Raw genomic sequence first — 25,951 nt, 5'->3', positions numbered from 1 at the left:
CCTAAGGCTAAATGTCAAGGAGTTGTAAGTGTTAGAGATCTTAGAATACATATTCCTTCATGAGAGAAGGACACAGGAACCAGAACTGCCAGTATAGCTAAGCCGTTCTTTAAATAGTGTGTGTCTTATTAGTATTCATGAAGAGCATGTAGATAACATCTTGACAGAGTTAAAGTTTCAACTTGAAGAGCTACTGCTTTTCAATAAGGAGTGCATTTAAAGACACTCTTTGCATGAATAGAGTGACTGAATTGCTTCTAAAATGAGAGTATTACTTTACAGAAAGATATTTTTCATTTAATCTGTCTACAGTTCAGAATTGTCATTAGAATTACAATAAATAATAATGATTAGCACTTGTAGGGCTTTAATCTTCAAAGAATTTTAAAGTTAATCTAATTTAATTGTCGCTTGGAGTCATCAGAGAGGTACACTTACTTTTCTGCTGTGAACCTTTGAAAGTGTTCACTTTCCAACCCTTCGGTGCTCCCTTTAGGTAGTTCCATGGCTTATAAGCTATTTGTTCTATGGGAAATGCCCAGAGCATCAACAGATGGAAGGCTTTATATTAGAGCTTCTTGTCCTAGGTGTGCATTTGGGCTCTTGAGTTGGGCTTCCTGCTTCTAGTGCCAGCTTCTCTGCTGCTAACTGTGTGACCTTAGGCAAGTGGCTTAACCCTCAGCTTCTTCAACTGGGATGCATAGTATAGTACCTGCCTCAAGGGTTCTTGTAAGGATTAAATGAGATAATGAATATTAAGTATGAAGCGATTAGTATTTAATAAATATTAGCTGTGTGTTAGTATTGTTTTTAAAATTATCCTTAGGAACAATTCATTCTGGGAAGTTGTGATATGTGGTTAAGTGTTAGGTGAGGAAATTATAAGCCATGAATACCCTTTACAGTGACCGCTGTGTACCAGGCTCAGTTTGAGGTCCTGGGACAGAAGAGTAAGAAACCATGACGCCTTCCCTCTAGAAGTTCACAACCTATTTTGTGGAGGATAGTGAGGGCATAGATAAAACTAACTGAAACACCATGGTAAGTGCTTGACCAGCAAGCTCAAGTGTGATCAAAGAGCGATGGCATTTGACTTAAGGTTTTCACAGAAGGCTTTACAAGGGAAGTGATATGTTACCTGGGCTTTGGAGGAGGATGTCCGTTTTGGCAGAAAGTGGGAGAATTTTAGGGAGTGCGCGAGGCAGTGGAAGCGAGGGGTGTCGAGCGCAGCAGCACTCTCAGAAGGTTTTAAGCAGGTTGGTCCAACTTGTGGGAAGCCCTAGAGCTACCGATTTACCACCATTTCTTGGCGCTGATTTTTCATCTTCTCTGTAGATCTGAGACAGCTCTAAAGCTTTACAGTCTTAGTTGGACCCAGGAGAGGCCTTACTTGAGGTTAGAAGGCATGGCTGTCTGACAGTGAAATTTCGTGGGCCTCCCTTACCTTCCCCCGTCTCATTTGGTCTGAATTTCCATTAATATGATTTGAATGGGATTTTATTGGACATTTAGGAAACAGTTTAAACTCTAAAATACCCCTGTGACACAGTTACATTTACACAGTGTTTTAAAAGCTAAAGTGTGCTGATTGCCTAAGTTGTGAGACAAGAGGAAAGGCTAGAGGATCTTACAGAATTTATGACTATGTCAAGGCCCTGTTTCTGACTGTATATCACTCAGACAAAAGAAAAGAAACTTTCCCTCTTTCTTTTTCAGTTGCTGAGGCTGGAGGTTATATCATCTGGGAAGCACGTGGACCACTGTTAAATGGGAGTCCTCTGTGCTGTCTCTTGAACTGCATCTTAGGCTGAGTTAAGCGAGAACTTGCTGCCTGTTAAACCCCTACTCCCTCTAAAAAGCTTGTGGGTAAAGGGAGGATTTACTAACATGGAGTGAGAACCTTCTAGATGCCAGGCTCTGTGCTGGGTGTTATGTAAAAAGTGTTCTCACAGTAGAGCTATTACTTAGTTTTAATGTGTGGAAAGATCAGCAAGATGAATAACTTTACAACAAGCAGTTAGTGGTAGAGGCCGGATTCTAAAGGAGGCCTGTTAGGCTTCAGTGTCCATTTTTTTCTTTTGTTAAATGTGGTATTTACTTTGTCCTGTTTCTTCTATGATATTTCTTCTTTAAATTTCTCATGAAGTTTGACCTCAGTAAAGGTCTTCATGAATGGGCTTGCTGCATTTGAAGAATATAGGTAAATGAAGTTTTTCCTAATTTATCACCAAGTTGATTTACATTTACTTCAGTATTACGAGTATCTAATTAGGGTAACTCATCTGGCAAAGAAGAGGGAACACATGGGTTGGTTTGTTTTTATAAGATAATATTCAATACAGCTGACCCTTGAATGCAGGGGTTATATAGCTTTACAGTCACCTGCCTGTACCCATGGCTCCCCCGTCTGTAGATTCAACTAACCGTGGATCATGTAGTAATGCAGTCTGTTTTTATTGAAAAAAATTTGATGTATAAGTGGATGCTCACAGTTCAAACCCGTGTTGTTCAAGGGTCAACTGTATTTTGGATAGGGACCTTCAGCCTCCATCGTTGGATAATCTCAGCAACATAATTTTATGATATTGAGTCTTTCAAGTACAGAGTCCACTGGTAGTTGAATAACCTGATTTGTTATTCTACAGTTGTCTTGCAGAAAGGAAGAAGGACCCCTTTTGAATAAAGTCCCCCAATTGCTTCATTCATTACATGTAGATTGCTAGCTTAATTTGCTCATGTTCCAGAACAAGAAGCTGAAGTTTATAATGCGTGGGGGGTTTTTAGTGGCGAAATAATCACAAAGGTAGTCCTCTGTTACCGTCAAAAATTAACAATTTTTCCTCCTCATTGTTTTTTTTTTTTTTTCTTTTTTAAATTTTACAGCTACTTTTATTTTTATTTATTTATTTGTTTTTGGCTGTGCTGGGTCTTCGGTTCGTGCGAGGGCTTTCTCCAGTTGCGGCAAGCGGGGGCCACTCTTCATCGCGGTGCGCGGGCCTCTCACTATCGCGGCCCCTCCCGTTGCGGGGCACAGGCTCCGGTCGCGCAGGCTCAGTAGTTGCGGCTCACGGGCCCAGTTGGTCCGCGGCATGTGGGATCCTCCCAGACCGGGGCTCGAACCCGTGTCCCCTGCGTTGGCAGGCGGATTCTCAACCACTGCGCCACCAGGGAAGCCCCCTCCTCATTGTTGAAATAAGAAAAACAATATGCTGGAGTCTCAAAATTCTGCCTTCTTTTCCCTTTTCTTTCTCAGAAGATGTTTTTCTTCACCTTTTCTTTCATTCTTCTCTCTTGCTTTCTCATTACTTCTGAATGATAATCAGGAGCATCATACCCTCCCCCCCTCCCCCCACACACATTCTTTTGCCTTCTTTCCACAGTTTGAAAACAGATCCATGGTGAATTAAAAAGTAATCAGATAACTATAAGTTATTAAAATCTCTAGTTTATAGTTTGGGGTATTTCATGGTCATTAGGTCAGTTACACTTTTCTTGACTGTTTTGTCCCAGGTTTACTATCTTCAATTCAGCTTTCATTCATGCTAAAAATACTTACTTCCCCCCTACTTTGTTCTAGACTGTGCTAGAGGTTATCAGTCTTATTTTTCGTACAGCACAGGGTTCGGTGGTTCTCACACAGAACATGCCACCCTGGCCTGCATTCAGTGTTATACACATAGTCTTCAGACCTCCTTTTTTCCCACTCAGGAAGAAATATCTGAATTCACGGGAATGAGAGAGATGGGGGTTAATTTTGAAGCCGTTCTACTGTATAAAAATAGTGAATTATCACCATAATTTAGCATGGAGTTTCATATGGTTGTTTATAACAATTCTCACACCTAACTGATCTTGGTGTTCTGATAAGCCAGATGCCTCTATATAAAGATAACTAGTCTTGGATCATCAAGAAAAAGGCCTAGTGATGGAGGTAAGATGCACCCAAATAATTGTAATTCAAGGGAAAATGTGGTAAGTGTTGTTAGCAATATAAAATCTTTCTATTGTATCTGTGGGGATGGAGAGATTAATTTGGGGAGCATCAGAGAAGATATACATTATCGTAGTGCCGTAGCAGCTATGTGGAAAGAATCAGAACATTGAGGTGGAGGGAGGTGAATGTGGTTATTTTGAACCCCAGAGCCACATATACCATCCATTCATTTGATTCTTGATATTCTGTTTGAATATTGAAGTTACACATAAATATATGCAAAGGCACATACACTTAAACACAGTTCACACATAATCAAATAGCATAATCAGAATCCTTGAGGCTAAATGATGTATTTTTCTCTGGGCACTGGCAATCACTTTGACCTCTCCCGTTGATAACAGCTTGCCTGACGTATAGTTTCCCATTAATTTCTTTTACTGTTTAAAAACTGTGTTATAAAATATCCGGTATTAAGACCCAGTATGGGTTTAATTACCACTCAGGCATCTCATCCTGAAATGATTAATAAGCCACAAAAATAGCTGTTTCCTCTTCTCTCTATATAGCGTCGGTATTTTTAGAAATTGGGTTTTGCATGCCAAGTTTTATTCGTAGATAGACTGGGAATCGTTAAATGGTCTATCAATTCAAAGAAATCGTTGTTCCTTTATTATTTATTAAGAGCATACCAGATAACTAATTCCATTTAGAGTTTTCAATAACTTCTACTCTTGAGGCAGCCACATGAATCATGTAATTGCTTCAGATACTCAGCAGAAGTTTCTTGCTAAAAAAACCACGGGAACATGTTTTTCTCACCTCCCCACCCTTTTTTTTTTTTTTTTTTTTTTGACTAGACACAGCTTTTAATAATGAGGATTTTATCAAAATGAAGATTAAAAGATTATTAAAATGAAGATTTTATTGTACTACAAGAAAAAATCTGAACGTCTATCAATCATGGAATAATTGAGAAAATTGTGATGTGTTCCTATTTTCGAATATTATGTGGTTATTACAAAATGAGGATGATCAAGGTGTATTGACTTAGAAGAGCATGATATTTTCAACTTAAAAGTTTTAAATGGCTGTGTTTACTGATATATTTGTGTATAGACAAAGGTACAGAATGATATTGTCCTAAGGATATTAAAGTTGGTCAAAGGATAGGAAAACAGAGGAGATGATTATTAACAGAAGAGAATCCAGAAGTAGACTTATACACATTACATGTGGTAATGTAGTATAGGATAAAAGTAGCATTTCAAAGGAATGGGGAAAAGCTGGACGATTTAATAAGTGGTTTGGAACAGTTGGTTAGCTATTCGGGGAAAAAAAAAAAAGCTAGATCCCTCCCTCACTCCTTTGTCAGAATGAATTCCAGATTGATCAGTTACTTACGTGGTTTTTTTAGAATAATGAAGTCACGTAAGTTCTCGAAGGAAACATTAGTGAGTATTTTTCGATTTTGAAGTGAAGAAGACTTAAATATGACCCCAAACTCAGAAACAAGGAAGGAAGATTAAAAAATTGCTTATGTCGTATTGTTTTGAAGGCTTGAGAACTAGATGAATACTGAAACTATATGTTCATGGATCCTAGTGTCAGCAACATGGCATTAAAAGTTCATTGATAGTACTTTGCAAGTGTTTGGACCAATACAGATTTAAACTGACCAAAAAGACCACCACCCTGTGATTTTGGCAACGGCACTTACGTTTGTAATTGTCAGCGTGAACCATTTAAGTTGATGGCATTTAACTGTATTGTTTCAGTTTTCACATGAGTATGTATAAAGAGTAATTTGTATATTAATGTTACTTCAGATGAATGAATGAAAAATATTAAATAATTATGAGAAAGCATGTAAGAAACTGTGTATAATCTACCTTTGGGCTGTGGGGCTGGGCATGATGGAGAAGGTAAACCTCATTTTTTGTTATTTTCACCTTTGTAATATAAATATGTAGTTTCTTTCATTGAGAAAAACTTTTAAAAATATTCACTGAAAAATAATTTAGAATTTTCGGCTTCTGAAGGATATTGTCAGATTCATAGCCTGACTATAGCCTAGCTATTTCAGCCAGTCGTCTTTTAGGGGAAAGAAGCCTAGAGAGCAAAACTTTGTTGCTGGATTGTAGTGCATATGTAATAGGGAGATGCAGAGATCTTTGTGATTTGTTGTATCACAGGCTGGTACAGAGGGGGCTCATCCCACTGAGTGATTCATGCATAGACGGGATCCTTGGAGGCTGCACAGTTAGATTTATTTATTTATGTATGTATGTATGTATTACGTATGTATGTATGGCTGTGCTGGGTCTTCGTTTCTGTGCGAGGGCTTTCTCTAGTTGCAGCAAGTGGGGGCCACTCTTCATCGCGGTGCGCAGGCCTCTCACTATTGCGTCCTCTCTTGTTGCGGAGCACAGGCTCCAGACGCGCAGGCTCAGTAGTTGTGGCGCACGGGCTTAGCTCCTCCACGGCATGTGGGATCCTCCCAGACCAGGGCTCGAACCCGTGTCCCCTGCATTGGCAGGCGGATTCTCAACCACTGCGCCACCTGGGAAGCCCCCATGCACAGTTAGTTTTTGAAAAATGTGTGTCGTCTTATGAAATAGTTTTATTTTAAATCTAAAACATTTGATTCTTATAAAGCATTCATTTTACTTAATAATACTTCAGACTCAGATTTATCATAGTCTAGAATGTGAAATTCATGTAAATTATGATGATAAAATAGGAGCCATTGGAGAATGTAGGGAGGCCCACCTCTGTGAGCACCTTTGCTCCCCTGGGAGGTATCTTTCACATTCCTCTGGTGGAAAACTTCGAGAAACACTATTTTGAGTAAATACGAACAGGTGACAGTAACTTGTAATCATCCTAACACTTTATTTGGGTTTTGAGTTCTGAAGTTATGAAGTGGAAGGAAGCAGATTTCATAAAAGGCAAATTTTATTAGCAATTTAACCCACTAAAATGAATGTTTGATTATGTACTTAGTTCTTACTGAATCCAGTAAATGTCTAAGCTGGTAGATATTTTAATCATTAAAACTATAATCCAGTTAAAGTTAAGGAAGCTAAATAAACTAATTTTAATCAAATTTACTTTGATTTCTCTGTTTCTCCTTATTTTCATTACTACAGGTCACAGTAATGAAAGGCAGTAATAGAAATAAAGATCATTCAGCAGAAGGAGAAGGGGCTGGAAAACGACCAAAACGAAAGTGTCTTCAGTGGCATCCATTGCTAGCAAAGAAACTTCTTGACTTTTCAGAAGAGGAAGAAGAGGACGACGAAGAGGAGGATATTGATAAGGTGATTTCCTCCTTTTATTGTAGAAGTTTTAAGTTTGTTTGACCATTCATTCTAGAAACTGCAGTGAACATGTGTGGTGCAAAGGAGGCGTTTCTAACAGTCTGTATAACTTGAATCCTAGTTAACTACTTAATCTGCATTTTTATTCCAAATGTTGATGACTCTTAAAGTATCTGTAGTAGTAGTTTAAACTGAAACAGATCCTTCTTAAATAGTATTTCTGTCAATTAACTAATAATTTGCAGACAATATTCAAACGCAGTGAGTTCATAAAATTTGAGGTGCTTACCTGCACCCACCTGTTGCTCCTGGCCTCTCTTTCTTCCCTCCCAGCCTAGCCTCGCCACCGTAGGCAGGTTCAGAGCTGTTCAGGTCCTCATCTCTGAGGCCTCCAGAGCATCTGGCTGCTGTCACCCCTCCGTGCCTCTGTGCTCAGTCAGTCCTCCTGGTCCCCTCCTCTGGTCTCACACTTGAGCAGCCGGATCTTGCGAGAAAGTCACACAGCCGTGCGGCTGGCTTTAGAAAGCCACACGTCCCTTCAGATCTTGGCATGACTGGTTCCTCCTCTTCGTCATTCAGGTCTCAGCACAAGGACTACCTCCCCATCATCTCAGGTGTCCCTCCCACCCAATGCATTCCACGTCTGAGGATTTCCTCCCTCACACTTCTTATTTGCCTTGTGTTTAGCTGTGCACTTGTTTATGTCTGCCTTCCAAAACTAGGCTATAGCTCGGTAAGAGCAGGGGTCTTGCCCTTCCTGTCCTCTTCTCCTTCCTCAAAGCCTAGAATGGTGGCTGGCACAGAGTAGATTTTGAATAGTTATATGCTCAGTAGAAGAATAGACGAGTACTGGACTTCCCTGGTGGCGCAGTGGTTAAGAATCTACCTGCCAATGCAGGGGACATGGGTTCGAGCCCTGCTCCGGGAAGATCCCACATGCCACGGAGCAACTAAGCCCGTGTGCCACAACTACTGAGCCTGCACTCTAGAGCCTGCGCGCCACAACTACTGAAACCCGCGCGCCTAGAGCCCGTGCTCCTCAACAAGAGAAGCCACTGCAATGAGAAGCCCGCGCACCGCAACGAAGAGTAGCCCCCGCTCACCACAGCTAGAGAAAGCCCGCGCGCAGCAATGAAGACCCAACGCAGCCATCAATCAATCAATCAATCAATAAAAAATAGATGAGTACTTATTTTGTGTCACTACAAAGTTCATAAACATGCTTTTACTATTCTTCAGGCCTTCGATATCCGTTCAGTCTTTTGTCCTAGGCTTGGGTCAGCTCCCTCTTCCACTAGTCTCAGCAGGAATTATAAACATTTTCCCTGTTTCACAGACATCTTCTCTGGGTAGTGTTTATGGTCTCCTCACTGTTGAACTTTTCTTCTCTTTCACAGAGAAAATAGAGGCCACCAGAAATGACTCCTTCAGCTTTCTCTACTTACTCATCTTACTCTTATCTCACTCCTTATCCATCTTTTCCTTTCCGTTTTCAGAGAAATGGTGTTATTCTTCCTGTTTGAGGAAATTGCCAAGTTTATGCTTATGCTTAATTTGATCTCTCTGACACATTTGCACCTGTTGATCACTTGGTCCTTGAAGCTGTCTGCTGTTCCCATGACAGCAATCACTCACTTCTATTCCTCCCTTCCCAACTATACCATTCTAGTTCCTTCCAGTTGATGTCCCTCCATTATTCTACCTTCAAATGCTGATGTTCTCTGGGCTTCTTATCTTAATTCCAGTCTCCACCCTGGACCTTTCTCCTAAACTCTGGACTTGTATTTCTGACTGTTTACTTGACATATCCACTTAGGTATCAAATCAGAATCTCAGTTTGAATGTGTTCAAAATGAAGCTTTCACTTTTCTCCTGCAAACCCCATCCTCCTACATCTTTCCTTTCTCAGTGAATGGCAGCTCCAGCTGTCAAGTTGGTCAGACCTGAAACCTTGTCTGTTTTCTTTTGCTCAAGTCTCACATCTGTCCATCCATCAGTAAATTCTCAGCCATACCTTCAAAATATGTTCTCAAGTTGACCCCTTGTTAGCAATGTCACTACCGCTACCTTGATCCAAGCCACCACCAATGCTAGTGCAGATTATTGTATTCTGCCTCTCTCTCTGCCTCTGCTCTTGCCGTTCTACAGTCTGTTCTCAACAAAGCAGCCAGAGAGAGCCTTCCAGAGTGGCAGGCCAGTTGTGCTACTCTTCATCTTCATGAGGATGGGGGGTCTGTCTGCTCACTGTTATGTCTGCATCACCTAGAACAGTGCCTGCTCCGTATCGGGTGCCCAGTAAATAGTTATTAAGTGAAAGAATGAAGTCATCGAGTCCTGTTCTCTTTTCGGTCCACATTCAGAGATCTCACCCACACCCTTGGCCTTACTTCTTTATATTGGTACATCAGTTCATTATCCCAACTGGGACTTCTCTGCTAAGAGCCACTTCACATTCTGCCACCAGATCTAATTTCTCTCATTTGAGAAAAAGTGTTCTCTGTTGTGTGTGAAGGAATCTTGCTGCCAAAGTTGGAAACACTCTTCCTTTTTCAACCTTTACATCCAGTTAGACACCAGTCACTCTTGGTTCTACCTCATTAGTGAATATTGTTTCTGTTTTCAGTTCTCCATTCTCATGATTACTGCCTTGATTCAGCCCTGTCTCCATTCTCGCATGGACAGCTGGAATAAACTTTTAACTTGTTCCTCTAGTTTTGTTTGACTCTAGTTTTGCTACTGTAATTTATGCTCAACACTGATGACAGGAGTTCCCTCAAAATACAGATCTAACAATGTCTTTCCCCTGCTTAAAACCACTCATGGCTCTTAATTGCATCCAGCTGTGGTTTCCATATTCCTGGTCCAGTGCTAGTGTTGATTTGTTGCAGAGTGTTACTTGGCCTCTGGTGAAAGAAAAATAGGTCCAGATACCTTTTCGTTTTAATTTAATTTATATATCATACATTTATTTATTTGTTTACTTACTTTGTGATTAGTTAATTTAATGAAACAATTATAATATTAGATAGTAGTTAAAAAATTTTTTAATGTTCATACTTGGCAAAACAAAAAGTTGGTAATCTGTGTTGGTCCCCTCCCAAGGGTTTTTATTGATCCATGCAGTCTGAAACCACTCATTTACAAGGTTAAATGCACTTTTTTTTTCTTTTCTTTTTTTTAACACGACAGAGCACATTCTTCATGAAGTGGCCCTTACCTTCTTCTGTAACCTTAGATTCCTGTTCTAATCTTTTATATACTGGTACTATTGAGCTGCATATAAGTATCTGAACTATTGAGCTTTAATCTCTGTTAGTTCCCCATGACTCCCCATTGACTACCCTACACACTCTGATTCATCTTTCAAAATTTAGCCCAGACCACACCTTTTCTAGGGAGACTCCCCTGTTCTCCTGCCCCTCTGCTAGTGCTTCATTACTGCACTGGTTCATTGTTGCAGTCATCATCCTGCTTTTTAATTTATTTGCTTATATATCGTTCTCCTCTCCCCAAACAGTGAGCTCCTTGGGCCAGGATTTGTCTTATTTATCTCAGCTCTTGGCTTGAGTTTTATGATTTAGTAACTGAATCAAAAGTTATTCTTTTCTGAAGGGAAACTATAATTACTTCCTCAACCTACATAATACATTTTTTTATGCCTGAATTTTTTCTGTAGCTTCTCAGTTTCAGAATGCTAAATAAATATTCCTTGAAAACTCAAATCATTTTTAATGATTGTACACATAATGAGGAAGATAAATCTGTATCCTTCACCCCCAGTAATAATCCCTAATGTATTTCCAAATCAAGTAGCTATGACTTCACGATTGTTCTGTACTATTTGTGTTTGAAGATAATTGATGGTTAATTAAATGCATGTGCAATACTTAATTTAAACTTAAAAGACTTTTTAAAAACATCTAATTGGATTAAGCTAGTGATTTGTCCTAGAGCGTCTGTAACTGTTGCCCAATAAACACGATATAAGAGAACCTGGTTGCCTTATAGTAGTGGTTCTCAAAGTGTGATCCCCAGGCCAGCAGCCTCAGCATAACCTGGCAACTTGTTAGAAATACACATTCTCAAGGCCCACTCTAAACCTACAGAATCAGAAGCTCTGGGAATGGGACTTAATCTGTGTTTTAACAAGACCTCCAGGGATTCCAGTGCCCACTCATATTTAAGAACTACTGCCCTACTGTGTAATGCAGTCTGACAACTACCTCGATCCTTCTTGATTTTAACTATGAAGCAGCAAGTAAAGAAATGGTTTTAGTAAGCATTCTGGACTTCTGTTCTTGGTTGCACTGTCATATTTTAGCCTTAGAAGATACTTAACAATCCTGTTATATTCTGAGATTCTGTGATCAGAAATGTGCTTTAAGAAATTTAACCTGCAGCCATGCGCAGGAAGTATTGTAAGAGATTGAAAGCAGGAAGACAAGGCCATAGGCAAGAGTGGTACTAGGGCAGTGGCAATGAGAATGACACAGATGGAGAGGATCAGAGCTTTGCAGAAGTCCTTGAAGACCTTGAACGAAATGCTTAGGAAAAGGGAGGATTCAAAACAGATTTTGAAAGTTGAAGCCCTATCACCATTGAATTTCAGTGGACAAGAAAGTGTGACGTCTACAAGCTTGAAAATTTACTATGTAGTTCTTCCTTCAGATAATGTTAGAGGTCTGTTTTGATTTTTACACTAGGAGGCTCCACTTGTGGTATGCACAAAAACATTAAGTAGTCTGTATTAGATTTTTATCTACTTTCATGTTAAACATTTTTCATATTATTAGTTGTACAACAGCACATTCCAAAGAGCAGAAAGACAGAACTAATGCTCATGTATCTTATGTGGATATTGTTGTTAATCTTGAGACCCGTATATCACAGAATGGGTTGAATCCTTCATTCAGTAGTTAGTTAAATACTAATGTTAGACCAGACATTAAGCTCTGCACTGTGTATGAGGAAAATAAGAGAGCTTTTGTCCTCAAAGAGCTCACTGTTAGTGAGAAAAAAATGTAAGCGATTATAACAACAATGTAATATATGCTGTAATACAGACATGCACAGGTTGCTATAGAAACTAAGCAAAAGAAAACATCTTAAGTTGGTTACCAACCACAAACAGTGGTTGATGACTTTTAAAAAATCGTTTTTTTCCCCCAATTTGTAAGTTGTTTAAGTGGAGCTAAGGAAAAATACAATTTGAAAACCAAGACTAATTGTTAAAGCAAAGTTATCCAGGATGTGTTAAACATTTGGCTTTTGTTTCATTGCTAATAGGTTCAACTTCTTGGGGCCGATGGTCTAGAGCAAGATGTTGGTGAAACTGAAGATGATGAATCACCAGAACAGCCAGCCCGGAGACCAATGAATGCATTTCTCTTATTTTGCAAACGTCATCGCTCCCTTGTACGTCAGGAACACCCCAGGCTTGATAACCGAGGTGCTACCAAGATACTAGCTGATTGGTGGGCTGTTCTTGATCCAAAGGAAAAGCAGAAATACACAGACATGGCCAAGGAGGTAGGTTACAGTGACGAGGTTTTATGGTGACTGTGAGCAACCAATCCTGTAACCCCCAGTCAGTAAATTTGGAGTCCGTGCTAAAGGTCTAGCAGCACGAAGGTGAATCCTTGAATCAAGTGTTAAGTGAAGACATAACAGCTTTGTTCCTATCCCTGAGTTCCAAGTCCACCTTGCAAATACTGGTGAGGTGCCAAAAGCAACCTATTACCAAGAAGTTTTTTCTCATTGTGTATATTCCACTGATTGATGTGGGGGATTGATTTTTATGAAGGTGATTTTATTTATTATGAATGGTTTTTGTTTTTAGTTTTTCTAGGAACCCGCTTCTGCTGTCAGAGAATGCCCATAGTAAAGACTGACAATATTAATCTAGTTCTGATACTGAATAGCTTTGTAACCATATCTAAGTCAATCTCTGGGTCTCAGCTTTTCTTTTCTTTTCTTTTTTTAAAATATGTTTTTAGAATGAGAAAGTTAGAGCAAAATTTGTATCCCTTCCAGCGCTAATACGTTTTGATTTTGCAATAAACGCAATTACCAAGAGATTTGCGTTGACTTGTTTCTGTAGGTTGTGCAGCATGAATATTTAAAACCAGTAAATGAATGAATGGCAGTGGAACAGGATGTACTGTGATGTGTGCATGCATGTAAACACTGTGTAGGCAATAGTTGGTGAGAAGTATTTCTATGCAGGAAGGCTATTCAGAGAGGTGGGGCATTAATTCCAAAATGTGAGTAAATTTCTTGAAAAATTGTATTCTGGTCTGTTCCTAAAATAATCTTAAATTAATGTGAGTTCATTATGCATTTAAAATGTATTGTCTAATGGATTTAGCAAGTAAGGGGAAAGCAAAGCAATATCATTGTGGTTAAACTTGAAAGAAGTAATTCTGTTTCTTGAGTGTTGCAACTTGCAAATAATCTTGATTCATGCAAGCCCTAGCCACGCAAACATTTGGTTAAGTTCTATGGCAAGATGAACCAGCAGGGGACAAATACAGAGTTTCAAGTGAGACATTTTATTAGATATCTCAGTATGTAGAAAAATAGTTCTTTCAATTGCTGTGGTTTTACTGAGTTTTTTAACAAGCTAAGATGGAACATAAAAATTTCTTATGCAATGTTCAGGGAAATTTGAATCCAGAGTAAATGATTAGCATAGTTGCTATGTGATTAACGATTACATAAGGCTTCAGGAATTAACTGTATTGTTAAAGACAGGATTTTAACTATGTAGAGCGTCTAGAAAATTTAAAATCAATTCCAGTAACCTACATGATTTTAAATGTTGCAGGACATTTTCACGAGCATAACAGTAATTAACAGTAAAATTTTCCCATTAAATAGCTTTAGATCCTTTCATAGTCACGCTTATATGATAAAACAAACAATTATCTGAAACCTCATAGGGAACTGCACAGACTTCCTATAATTAAACTCATGAGTTTGTTTTTGGATTACTGTTTTTGGATAACCTGCAGCCTGTCTCACGTATACTGTTTGCTTTTTCTTAAATACTGCTACTTTACAAACCAAATAGGTGGCCATTTTTAAGAGGAGGAAGCATTATTTTCATACAGGAATTCCTTTACTAATTACTTAATTAGCTTCACAGTATTTGCCACTGTGGTGAGTAATGAAATCTAAATCTGATAAGGTGCCCCCCACTGCAAACCCACTTCAAGTAGAGACCATAACTGGATCTTCCATCTCACAACTTGCCTTGTTGCTCTTATGAAATATTGTCTCACTTCTAGTACCAAGTGTGGAAGGTTCAGTTGCTTTGAAAATCCTTTATACAATTGGTTTCTAGGCATAAGTGATACTTGTTTCAACTTATTTACCAAATGGTTTTGAAATTACGTTAAAGTACAGGTAATTGTGCTGGTGCTTTTTGTGTTAATATTGCAGCCTTAATTGAAATGTCAGTTTAATCAACAAAAACTTATTGGGTGGCTTCAATGTACCGGGTCTTAATGATTGTTAGTGATAAATACGGTCTCCGTTCCTCAAGGTCCCCTCTCTCCAGGCAGTCATTTTTAAAACTATTTTTATATGTGTAAACTTGTAATTTTAAACCCCCAATTTAAAATGTGTTCTCTATCAGGAACAAGACATAGTCTTGCAGCATAGTTTGCATGTGAGTGTAAATAGTTATGTGATGTTCACCAATATCTATTCTGTCATTACCAATTGAATGAGAAATACTTAATTTTTTCCATTCTCTTCTTGTTTTTAAAATATATTCTTAAAGTAATAATTAATACAACTTTGAAGAGATCATTTTTTTTAACCTGTTAAAACTTTCTCTGACTCTTCCCTTGCTTTTTGGTTATTTTCTATTTGTGCATCTGGTAAGAGGGCATACCTGTTATGGGATTTGTTTTCGGTTTCTTGAATAATTTCCCAGTACTGATCGGCATTGTTGAAAAAAATGGTTGAAAGAGGGTTTCATATTCTCTGATGAATCTCATTAGAGCAATAATTAGTTGTAAGTAATTTAAAAAATACTGTCCTAAGGATATAACCTGGGTTCTTTTCTTAAATTCAGCAGTGTGCATGATGGTGCAGTGTTGTGGACATTCACAGGCTCTAGCTTCTTCAACTGCCTGTTAGGAGACCCAGAAACAATATTATTTTTCCTTTTAACATTTCCCCTTACAAATATATGAATATAAGCCTGCATTTTTGACTAGGATATTGCTGGAAACTTCCACATGCCACTTAAACTAATAGTCATAGTTAATTAATGGACAGTCAATGTAGAGGATCACATATGTTGTCCTTCAGGTAGAGCAGAGTCAGTGCAAAGAAGAGGGGAGGACCTGGAAAGTTAAGGCAATTTTGAGTGACCTTTATAATACCCCCTCCTTTGGTTTTTGTAGGATCTGAGGCATGAGGCAGAATGCATGCATTTATTGATTGGTTCATTCCAGACTGGATGTTTTACCTAAGCACAAACATGTAAAGTCAGTTATCCCATTCTTCAGAGCAGGGATCTAAGGCTCTTTGGAGTTAGTATCTTGACCACCTCTACATTGGTGGAGCCTGGGATACTCTTGCCTAGTTGACTCTAGCATCCTTTTAGTATATACTGCTCACTTTAGACAGCTGAGAGACTAGAGATTTGAGTAAGTCAGTCAAAAATGGTAACAATAACGTGTCGTGGGTCTTACGGGAAGAGTCTGCCTGTGCAGAGGTTGGGGTCAGGTTGGGGGTATTTCAGGAAAGGCTTTATGAAGTTGATAGAATTTGGCGTGGGCTTTGGTACAGGATTCAGAAGAAAGGCGAGGATAAGAGCAGATATGTATGGAAAAGGAAGAACAATTTCAAGAACAAGAAAGTTTTACTCCAAGCCTGGGGTATTTGTATCAGAGTAACAGGAAACGATGATATAAAGGCAAAAAATCTTGAGAGACTGGCCTGAAAAGTTGGAAGTTCAGTTGTATGTCAATAAAAGAGCTGTGGAATTAAATGCAATAAAATACAGCTTGAAGGGAAACTGTAATAGCCTTTCGTAAATGTTGGTATCTGTTGTCGTCAGTAGTCTAGGAGAGATTATCACCACAAATCTCCATGGGGTCTTTAGTGATCAGTTCTTCCTCCATGTTTCTTCAAGATCAAATTAACGTATTCATTCCCTTGCTTTGATTTCATCAGAAATGTATTCTTCTCCAAAGAAGATTTACCGTCATTTTCTCATGTATTACTCTGAACAGTTTTTGTTAATTATCACATCATGCTTAACAGGATTTGTATTTTTACAAGAATGCTGTGGCATCTTTCATACTACTAAGCTAGAGCAGCACCTCATTTATCCCCACATTCTGGAGAAACAAGTGTTACACAAAAGTGATTTCTAGGTAGATGAAACTTTGCTGTTTCTTTAAACACTCTTATTTTATATATTTATCCTGGAAATTTTATGTAATATTTTGTTTAAATACTTCCTTACTTAAAAATTTTAGAATGCTTGTTGAATTTTTTCAAAATTTCAACCCATTGTTTCTCTACAAGAATAATTTTATAATCTGTAATTTGGTGAGACCTTTGTGAACAATTGAGTTACAGTCATATTTTTATCTGTATATTAAATGATTCTTAACCCTTTTGTTCTTTTGAATTTCCTCTTTGCTTTTCCATGAGTCTTTCTTTTCGGTCCACCCTCAGCTGTCAGTTGACATTTTTTTCTTCTGTCAGCCACTTTGGACTGCCTCTAATGAAATGACTTTACTCTGTGTGGGGTTTTCTGAGTATCACTTAATTAGGGGCCCCGCCACTTTGCGGGGAGGTGGGTAGTAAAACCAAAGATTTGGGCTTCATGTTTCCCAGTACTTTTTGTTTCTGAGACCTTTCCCATGCCTGTGTTCCAGATGTCAGGACTTCCTTACTATAACAAATATTCAAGTGTTTATTTTTGAAATAATAATACCAAGTTTTGAATATTGCTTTATTCTGCCCAGGATTCCATTATAAACATTTGACTCATTTAATCCTAAGAATAATCCCATGACTTAGATATTATTTTCCGAAAGCTAAGGATGAGGACACTGTGGCCCAGAGGACTTAAGTGACTTATCCAGGGCAGCAAATTAGTAGTAGTAGAGCTTGGGTTCTCATACTTGGCCTTCTCCATTCTCAGACCTTTCTGAGTTTCTACATCTATAAATTGGCAATAAAGATGCCTGCCCTCACAGGGTCGAGGTAAGATGCAAATAAGGCATTGTGTGCACAGGCATGGTATGAAGTTTAAAATGCTATACAAACGTTAGTTGTTCCTGATAAGCAAACTTATGTTTGTGTGTATTTGTTACTTCTTTACCTAGTAATCTTTTACTGTTTTTATTAGGACCTGTTAACACGCTGAAGTGCTACTGAAATACAAAATTAGTCTTTGAAACACAAGAATCAACAAAATTAAAATGCATCATTTGCCCAACTTGGCAGATACTGTCCAATGTGATTAATAATCCCTAACAAAATAGATGTTCCATTAAGTGAGCTAACTACTTGATTTCAGAAACATCAATCCATTTGCTAATTGTTAGTAAACACTACCATTTAAATATTCAAATTAAATAAAATTATAGAGACTTTATAAAGACCCCATAGCTAGTGAGAAAAAAAATAGACCTCATAGTGAGTGACATATTGAGAATTTAAACTGAGTCTCTTAAAACTAATTTTTGGTATTGGTTTCAGATGTTAATATTTGGATTGATCGAGGGACCTAATACTCCAGTATCCTACAGTAAATCTTGATTACTTTGGAATTTGTGGTCATTCAAAGGGATGTAGGTAAAAATTAACTTTTGTACTGTTTGAAACATTGCAAATTCATGCCATAAACTAATTTTTAAAGAAAAGGTTTAAAGTGTTTAAGGAAATTACTAAACCTAAGCAAACACATTTTTTAAAGAAAACATTTTACAATTCAAATTAGTTAACATGAATTATCTATTCATACATTTTCAGAAATGTAGATAGTTTTCTTACCCAGATCCCTATCTACCTTTTAAAATGTACCAAAATTACATTTTAAAAGAAATTCTGAAATTTTGGGTACTTTTTAAATGGTGCTAACTGATTGAACTGACTTTCTCCTCCTTACCCAAATTAGGGAGTAAAATTGTCCTTTAAAAAACTTTATACGTGAAAATGAACTACCGTTGCCACAGTAATCCTTACAGGCAATTTAGGCAACCGTATCTGTAGCCAACTCAGTTTTTCCTTTATGACTTTTCTACAAGAGAACCGAACAATTCCCTGGTCACTTATTCAAGTCACTTTTTGAAGTGTATAGTTTTTACTGGAGTGGCTTTAACATTGAAAGTTTTATAGGTTAATGTATAATTTGAAATATTTTTGTTCTGTTGGAACCATAAACTTAATTCAATGTTCTGTCATATAAAAGTCTAATTAAATTTCCTTCCTATTAAAATACCTAGTAAGAAGAATTCAGATCTAAATGAGAAGTTTTAAAGTTTTGTGAGGGAAAGTTCCTAAAACTAAGGAAGTACAGATTAATGCCACTTCTCAAATATCTTCCTCTCCTCTTCCACCCTGTATAGTGTGATTTCTGCCTGCCAATGTGAAAAAGTACAGCTGTCTCAAAATTCATTAGCTGTCTCAAAATTTATTATGCTAGGGATTCACTTAGCCCCCTGCAGAGTTCTAAGATTTAAAAGTGTGTTATAGCTCTTTAAAAATCAGATAATTCCTGTGTAATCTCTCCTTCATAATTCTGGTAGATTTTTTTTTTTATCATGGTGATATTTCACATATTTGTACCAGAATCAGCTCTCTTTATTTGTATAGATATTCCCAGGGTCCCTTATTACTGGACCTCACCAGGGTTATCATTCTCTTTCACTCTGTTGAGAAGATCTAGACTGTAATAATAGCTAGAAATACTCCTGGACTTTTTGATACATCCCCTCCCCTCCAATTAGAAACAGACAATTGTAAGACAGTTAATAAGTACGTCTCTCCTTAAGGTGCTTTTTAAGATCAGATTTCCCATTCTTATAAATGATCTGCAAAAGTATGTAATGTTGAGACCCAATTTTTTAAAGATTAACATAATAGAGTGTTGTCTTTTGGTGTATAGTAATGCCATTGTCATATATGAAGTAGACAGAATACTGTGACAAAGGGTATGTATTTAATACCATTATTGAATAACAGTGATGTATTATCATTGCGAATGAAATGTGGTAGTAGTTGAGGGTGGACAGAAGGGAGCCAGCATTTACTAAGCATCTTGTGTAAGTCAGGATCTGTGCCTATAAGGTAAGTTCACTTAGGTTATCTAATCAGTTGGAAATTTGCAAAAATAAAATAAAATAGGAATTTTTATATTAATGGGAGATTTAAAAAAATCAGTGTTTTAGCAGGAGGCTAGTTACCTAGGAGATAGGGCCAGTAGCCTGTGATTGATGTTCTTGGAGGATAACTGAGCTTCCCCTCCCACCCCCAGCATGAAAGCCCTGCCTTGGGGATCTGGGTGGGTGGGCCTGTCTCTTTGGTCCTTTCAGTCCTGTGCTGATGGATTTTTGCCCACGTGGTTGACCAGCTTGCTAATACTTTCACTCAGCTATTTGCTTCAGACTATATATAGTCTTTTTTCATTTCTCCCTTACTCAGCTTTCTCTGTAATCCCTTTCCTAATAACCTCATCACAACAAATGATTAAGCCTTTCTGTTGTCTCTTATAGCTGAATCAGAGCAAGTGATTGATGATGAGCCCAGTTCCAAGGACAGACATCCTCACACGCTGAGGGTTCTTCCTGCCTCCGCCCTCACTTGGTGTTCATACACTGCTTGTGTTGACCTGTATGTCTTTTCATGAATTTATGGCGTCTCCATCTAAGCTTTAAACTCCTTAAGGACAAGGGCTGTGTGTTATTCTTTTCTCTGTCTCCTACATTCTTAACGCTTTTGCTCAAGTATATACTTGATTGAGCTAATGAATGTTGTTTTACATCGAGTTTAAGAATCTGCAAGGTTAAAATTGTAATACATTTATAGAGCATTGACTCTCATAGTGAATTCTCAGTCACCATTTTCCATAAAACCTCACATACTCCAGGCGTTTCTCTTGCCTTTTGTTCTTCAGCACATAGGTAGCTTCCCCTTTTACGGACCCTCTGCAAAACTATTTTTCATGCCTGAGCCAGGGGAAAGTCCGTGGACCATGTATAAGAAGAAGTAATATTTTGATTACTGGTTGTGGATTGTAAACAGTTTGAAGGCAGAGACTCTAATTTATGCTCTTTTAGTCCCCAGTGTCTAACCAGTGTCTGTCACCTAGTTGATCCTCACAGAGTATTGAGATGGATATGGGTGGGTGGGTGGGTGGGTAGAATAAGTGCAAGAGAAAGAGATGTTTATGGTCAGTGATTGTCACTGCTTTATGTTATCTTCAGCACAGCTCCACATCATAAGTTAGTTTAAGCTAGCCTTTATTAATACCATCAGTGCTTTTAAAAATAGTTGATGCTGGTAATAATTCATTCATAAGAATGACAGTATTATCATTTTCACTACACATGTTGATTTTCATCAAAGCAAATTGCCAAGTGATTCTTAGAAAAGGATGTAATATTTACTGGGAAAGATCTTACCTAGCAGATCGACAACATTGGAGGGGAGGAAGGGGACACCTAAGAAACAGAAGAAATCTGAAGGCTAGTGACATCCATCTGTCTAGTCCCATCCGTGAATTGGGACTTTTTTCTTAAAAAACCACCAAAAGTACCCAAAACTTTTAAAATTTCTTATGACAAATGTGTTAATTTGTTTGATAGTCTTTTGTTACATTATAGAGTGGTGATCTTTGTCCAAATGACTGTTCATCTGACAGACCAGCTCGTGTGCATTTTGCTGGGACAAAATAATGATGCATGTGCCTGCTGCTTTCATCTCACCCTATCATTTGTCACTTTCCACCTCCAGACAGCAGGCGAGGCTATTTGTCTGCCTCAGCTTAACATGTATATCCCCCCATGCATGTGAATGTGCTGGGATAGAGTACCTCTTACATTACATTGATACCTCCAAATTTATTCTGTTATGTGATGGTAAATTCTAGTTTGCATCTGGCCTTGTATCCCATTTTAATTATTTTTGTAGGAAAAGTAGAACTGTATCTTACTGTTTCTTACGCTTACCTTCCTTCCTCATGTACCTGTGTATCAATATGCAGATGTACAGCTTTTAGTTAAAAAAAATTGATTATTCAGAAAATTTGAATTAAGGGTGATTCTTTGGGATGATTCTAAACCATTGACTACTAACATTGCATTATATTATTTACAGTACAATTTTCATTTATATGATTTAAAGTGAAGTGGTGGAAAAAGTTTGTTAGTTGGATTACATATACTTTTCTTACACTAAGGGTAAAGGAACCTTTCTTTTCTTTAATGAGTTAGATAAAAAAGCTATTTTGAGCTTACACTAAATTAATTTTACACACAGAGTGACCATTTTAAAAAGCAAGTTTAGGGGATTGAAAGAATTGTATTAATTAAATAAGGTATCTAGCAGTAATATAACATAAAATCATTGAAGAATACATGAAAAATACATTTTATCAGATAACATAACCATTGGCAATATAACATGAATAGCAAGAAATATATTTTTGTTTAATTATTGTCAGGAAAGGGAAAGAAATGGCCGAGTTGGGGAAAAGGGAGAAAACCACAGAAAAATGAAGGAGAAAGGAAGATATTAACAGTGAAGTCTGAAACCTCCAAGTAAAGACATACAGTTTGTGATGGATTAATCTGCAACATCACACATCACAGCTCTCAGCATGTTCACTTTTGAGATCACATGTGCTCATTACAAAACCCTGGGATGTTACCAGGTGCAGCTACACTTTTTAGATGGAAGAATTGAGGCTGAGAAAGGTTGTACAATTTGCTTAATGTCCACAGCTGGCTAATAGCAGAGGTGGGTTTTGAACCCAGGTCATCAGACTCTGCATCCAGTACTCTTTCTTCCACATGGCCCTGCATCTTCAAAGAACTAAAAAGTTCTGCATCAGTTTGCCCTACCTTGTTCCCCTTTTCCCATTCGTGATCTTGGTGCTTTTATCCCACAACTGATTACTTTGCTCTGTTAGGTTTCCCTGCATTTGCCTGTACAGTAAAGCACAGATTTAACTTTTAACATACTTAGCAAATTAAGCAGTGAGCAGAATCAAGTTACTGGCCCTGGTACTGACTCACATTTTGTAAGGTACTTGATACCTACGTTGAAACAGGTGCTGCTTTACGCACCACATTACGAATAACTCCCTTTCTCTACCAAGGTCAGGTAACTTTTTGGATCCTAAAAAAAAAAAAAGAAGAGGATTAAAAGATACAAAATGTGTTGCCTCTGAACCCTCATCCCACAAATGAACTTTCTAGTAGATAAATTCATGTCCTAGCTCTAAAGCCCTGTACTGAGATTGTCATTCTTCTACAAGGAAAGAACTTACTGAAAGTGTTTTTTTCATTCATTATCTAAATAGAGGAGTAAGGTGAAGGTACTAGAACATTTTCAATCTATGTGTTAATTAAAATATGTTATCTATTCTTTATTTATAGTATAAAGATGCATTTATGAAAGCAAATCCTGGCTACAAATGGTGTCCTACCACAAACAAGCCTGTGAAATCCCCAACATCCGCTGTCAATCCACGAAAGAAACTATGGGCCTTCCCATCTGACTCTTCAAGAGACTTGCCAAGCCCCAAGAAAGCAAAGACTGAAGAAATGCCTCAGCTTAACTTTGGGATGGCTGGTGAGTTTAGACACTAATTTCACCTGTTCTTTAAGAACAGGTCAATTCATTTAGGCAGTATTTTTAACAGATAATAGAAAGAGAGAGAAAAGCAAAATTTAACCAATAGGAAGCAATGGCAAATACGCAGCATAGCTTAAAGCTTTGGAGTATATACATACATAGAATGTGTACATGTAATATAGTTAAAGAAAGGAGGTATAGACCAAGTGGTTGAGTCATTACAAATATGTGTGGATTCCTGACATTGACATTATGGAAAAGCAGACAGCAATGTGGAGATTGTCAGGAGCTCAGGGAATTTTATAATGTAACAAAATAGCTTACACACCCATGCACAGTATTAAGGTGTCCCAGTAAGCACCTTAGTTATCTTGGATACCTAAAAAACCACAGTTATGTAGATTATCTGAGGATATTAAACATCGAAGCCAAGAGTATGAACAACTCCATCACAAATCTGTGATGGATCTGACAGCTGTTTCTTAGAGGGAATTTCCATCCTGCCCTCTCTCTGGCCCCATTCCTGTTACGGGCCAGGCAAATTTAACATTCCAGATGGTCCCATTTGTTATGAGACCTTAATACTCTTTGGGTGGTAAGGAATGCTACAGCATTTATTACCATGAAATAAAGCATTTACAGTCACCCTGCAAATGATTCTATCTTCCATGGCTATTCTAATACCGTAATCAAGAGAGGAGTTTTCCGGGATGAAATAGGGAGATTGGGCAGGATGCAAGCATTGAAGTTGGTGTTGAGCTATAGGGTTCCTGTTTCATTATTACAAGCAAATTTTCTTTAAGATGAGAGCTCTGAACATTTTGCAAAATGGAAAGCTTGGGAATGGAAGTTAAGCAGTATTGTGATGACACTTCAGTTTTTTAATAGCCAGTAGGCCTAATGAGATTTAACAGTGCAGTGTGTGATTCATGGTATAACAAAGTGTGTGGTGATGTCATATGTAAATCTAAGAAATGCAGTCTGATGCAATGGCAGCATTCTGGGGGAACAAAGTCTTCAGGTGATTGTTATGTAAGTGTCTGTAGTATAATTCTAGGTGAGCTTCCAAAATGATGCTTTTGCATATCCCAGAGGAATCAGAATAGAAATCTGTCCTTGTTTTAGCTGTTACTTTGTATAATTTTAGCTTCAACCCACTTGCTAGTAGTCTTGGTGAGCTCTCTAGACTCCCCAGATTGTGTCAGTAAGAGTCTCTTATAAAACATTTTATCATCAGGACCAAATAAGAGGATATTATGACTGGCTTCTAAATAAATTCCTTTGATTAGCATTTATCTTCCATTGCTTTTTCTCCCAGTTCTAAATCTAGATTGGTCTATGTAGGGTTTTTTTTTTTTTTTTTTTTTTTTTTTTTGCACACAGTGGCTCTTCAAAAACCAAAAGTAATTGTAGATAAACTACAGAAAGCAGTGAAAGATGTCTGCCTGTAGCACCGTTTCTGACAGTTTATTAATCTACCTGTTATACCTACAAATTCATAGTGGGACCTAGACTTCAACCAGGATATTTACAAGTCAGCTTTTATTTTTTATTTTTTAAAATTTATTTATTTAATTAATTAATTTATTTTTGGTTGGGTTGGGTCTTCATTGCTGCGCGCGGGCTTTCTCTGGTTGCGGCGAGCAGGGGCTACTCTTCGTTGCAGCGCGCGGGCTTCTCATTGCGGTGGCTTCTTGTGTTGCAGAACACCGGCTCTAGGCGCGCGGGCTTCAGTAGTTGCGGCGTATGGGCTCAGTAGTTGTGGCTCGCGGGCTCTAGAGCACAGGCTCTGTAGTTGTGGTACACGGGCTTAGTTGCTCTGCGGCATGTGGGATCTTCCCGGACCAGGGATCGAACCCGTGTCCCCTGCACTGGCAGGCAGATTCTTAACCACTGTGCCACCAGGGAAGCCCCTACAAGTCAGCTTTTAAAAACAGCATTCTTTAAGCAAAATACAGGAAAGAAGGAAAACAACTTTCTCGCATTTATCTCATTATATATAAGGGCCTGTGACGGATGTTGGAAATCCATGATCAGAGCCCTTGTTAAGCTAGTGTATAGTGGATAACGTTGGTGTGATGTTCCTTTTTAACACAATGAAAGCAAATTAATTTGCCTTTAATTGAAACTTGGTGCTTAGCTGTTTAAATCTAGGGGATACTATAGGGCTTTTAGAGGCCAGTTTATGCTTTTCCTCAACATGGAATCTCATTTTGTTTTGTTTTCCCAATAGTCCTTGTCACATGACATTTTGCATTTTGAATAACCCCAAAGCAGTCAAGTGTATGATTTCCAAGGAGGGAAGGCTATGTAGAATTTAATTTAGTAGAAGCCCTCTCGATGAAGGAAAAGCATGCTATTTATATAAATATATTTTTGATATATCCAAATAACATTATATAAGTATAAATTAATATAAAAGATGATGACTTCTTGTCTGTGTTTTAGTATCTATACAGCAAAGTCATATTGGTATATAACTTAAATAAATTATCATGGAAGTGTGTTCCTATTTTACTTTATAATTTGAACTAACACATTTTTATCTTTATTAGAATGCAGTTATGCAAGCCTCCTGATCTCTAGAATGGCAGCTGCAAAAGTATTTAGCTGCCCAAAGAACCAAAGTACACCTTTACTTTCTGCTAAATTCATTTCTCTCTCCGATTTTTATTTGCCAATAGATTTACGTGTCTCTTTTAGCAGCCAAAATAGTTCATAAACTTAACATTTAATTAAGGATGGACTCTTAAAACAACAACAAAGAGTCTTATTTCAGCAAACCAGCTCATGTTCCTCTGTGTATTCCTACGTGGCTACCTTCCAATATGGACCTGTTTTGTGACCACCTGATTGTTTG

At 37.9% G+C, this 25,951-nt stretch overlaps 1 protein-coding gene across 16 annotated transcripts in view; it reads left to right on the top strand.

The window, feature by feature from the left end:
* Positions 1-25,951, top strand: part of BBX (BBX high mobility group box domain containing) — a 280,074-nt gene that overhangs the window by 174,531 nt on the left and 79,592 nt on the right. For all 16 annotated transcript variants that reach the window (XM_068546792.1, XM_068546806.1, XM_068546805.1 and 13 more), the window contains 3 exons: positions 7,087-7,257; positions 12,544-12,786; positions 22,893-23,088. In XM_068546792.1, the coding sequence (XP_068402893.1) occupies positions 7,096-7,257; positions 12,544-12,786; positions 22,893-23,088 (601 nt within the window). In that variant the 5' untranslated portion in view covers positions 7,087-7,095. The remainder of the gene's footprint in view (positions 1-7,086; positions 7,258-12,543; positions 12,787-22,892; positions 23,089-25,951) is intronic.

The sequence above is a fragment of the Eschrichtius robustus genome, chromosome 6 (assembly GCF_028021215.1).
Source record: "Eschrichtius robustus isolate mEscRob2 chromosome 6, mEscRob2.pri, whole genome shotgun sequence".
Taxonomy (NCBI): Eukaryota; Metazoa; Chordata; class Mammalia; order Artiodactyla; family Eschrichtiidae; genus Eschrichtius; species Eschrichtius robustus.
The sequence above is the reverse complement of the archived record's forward strand: the minus strand, read 5'-3'. Positions and strand labels throughout refer to the sequence as shown.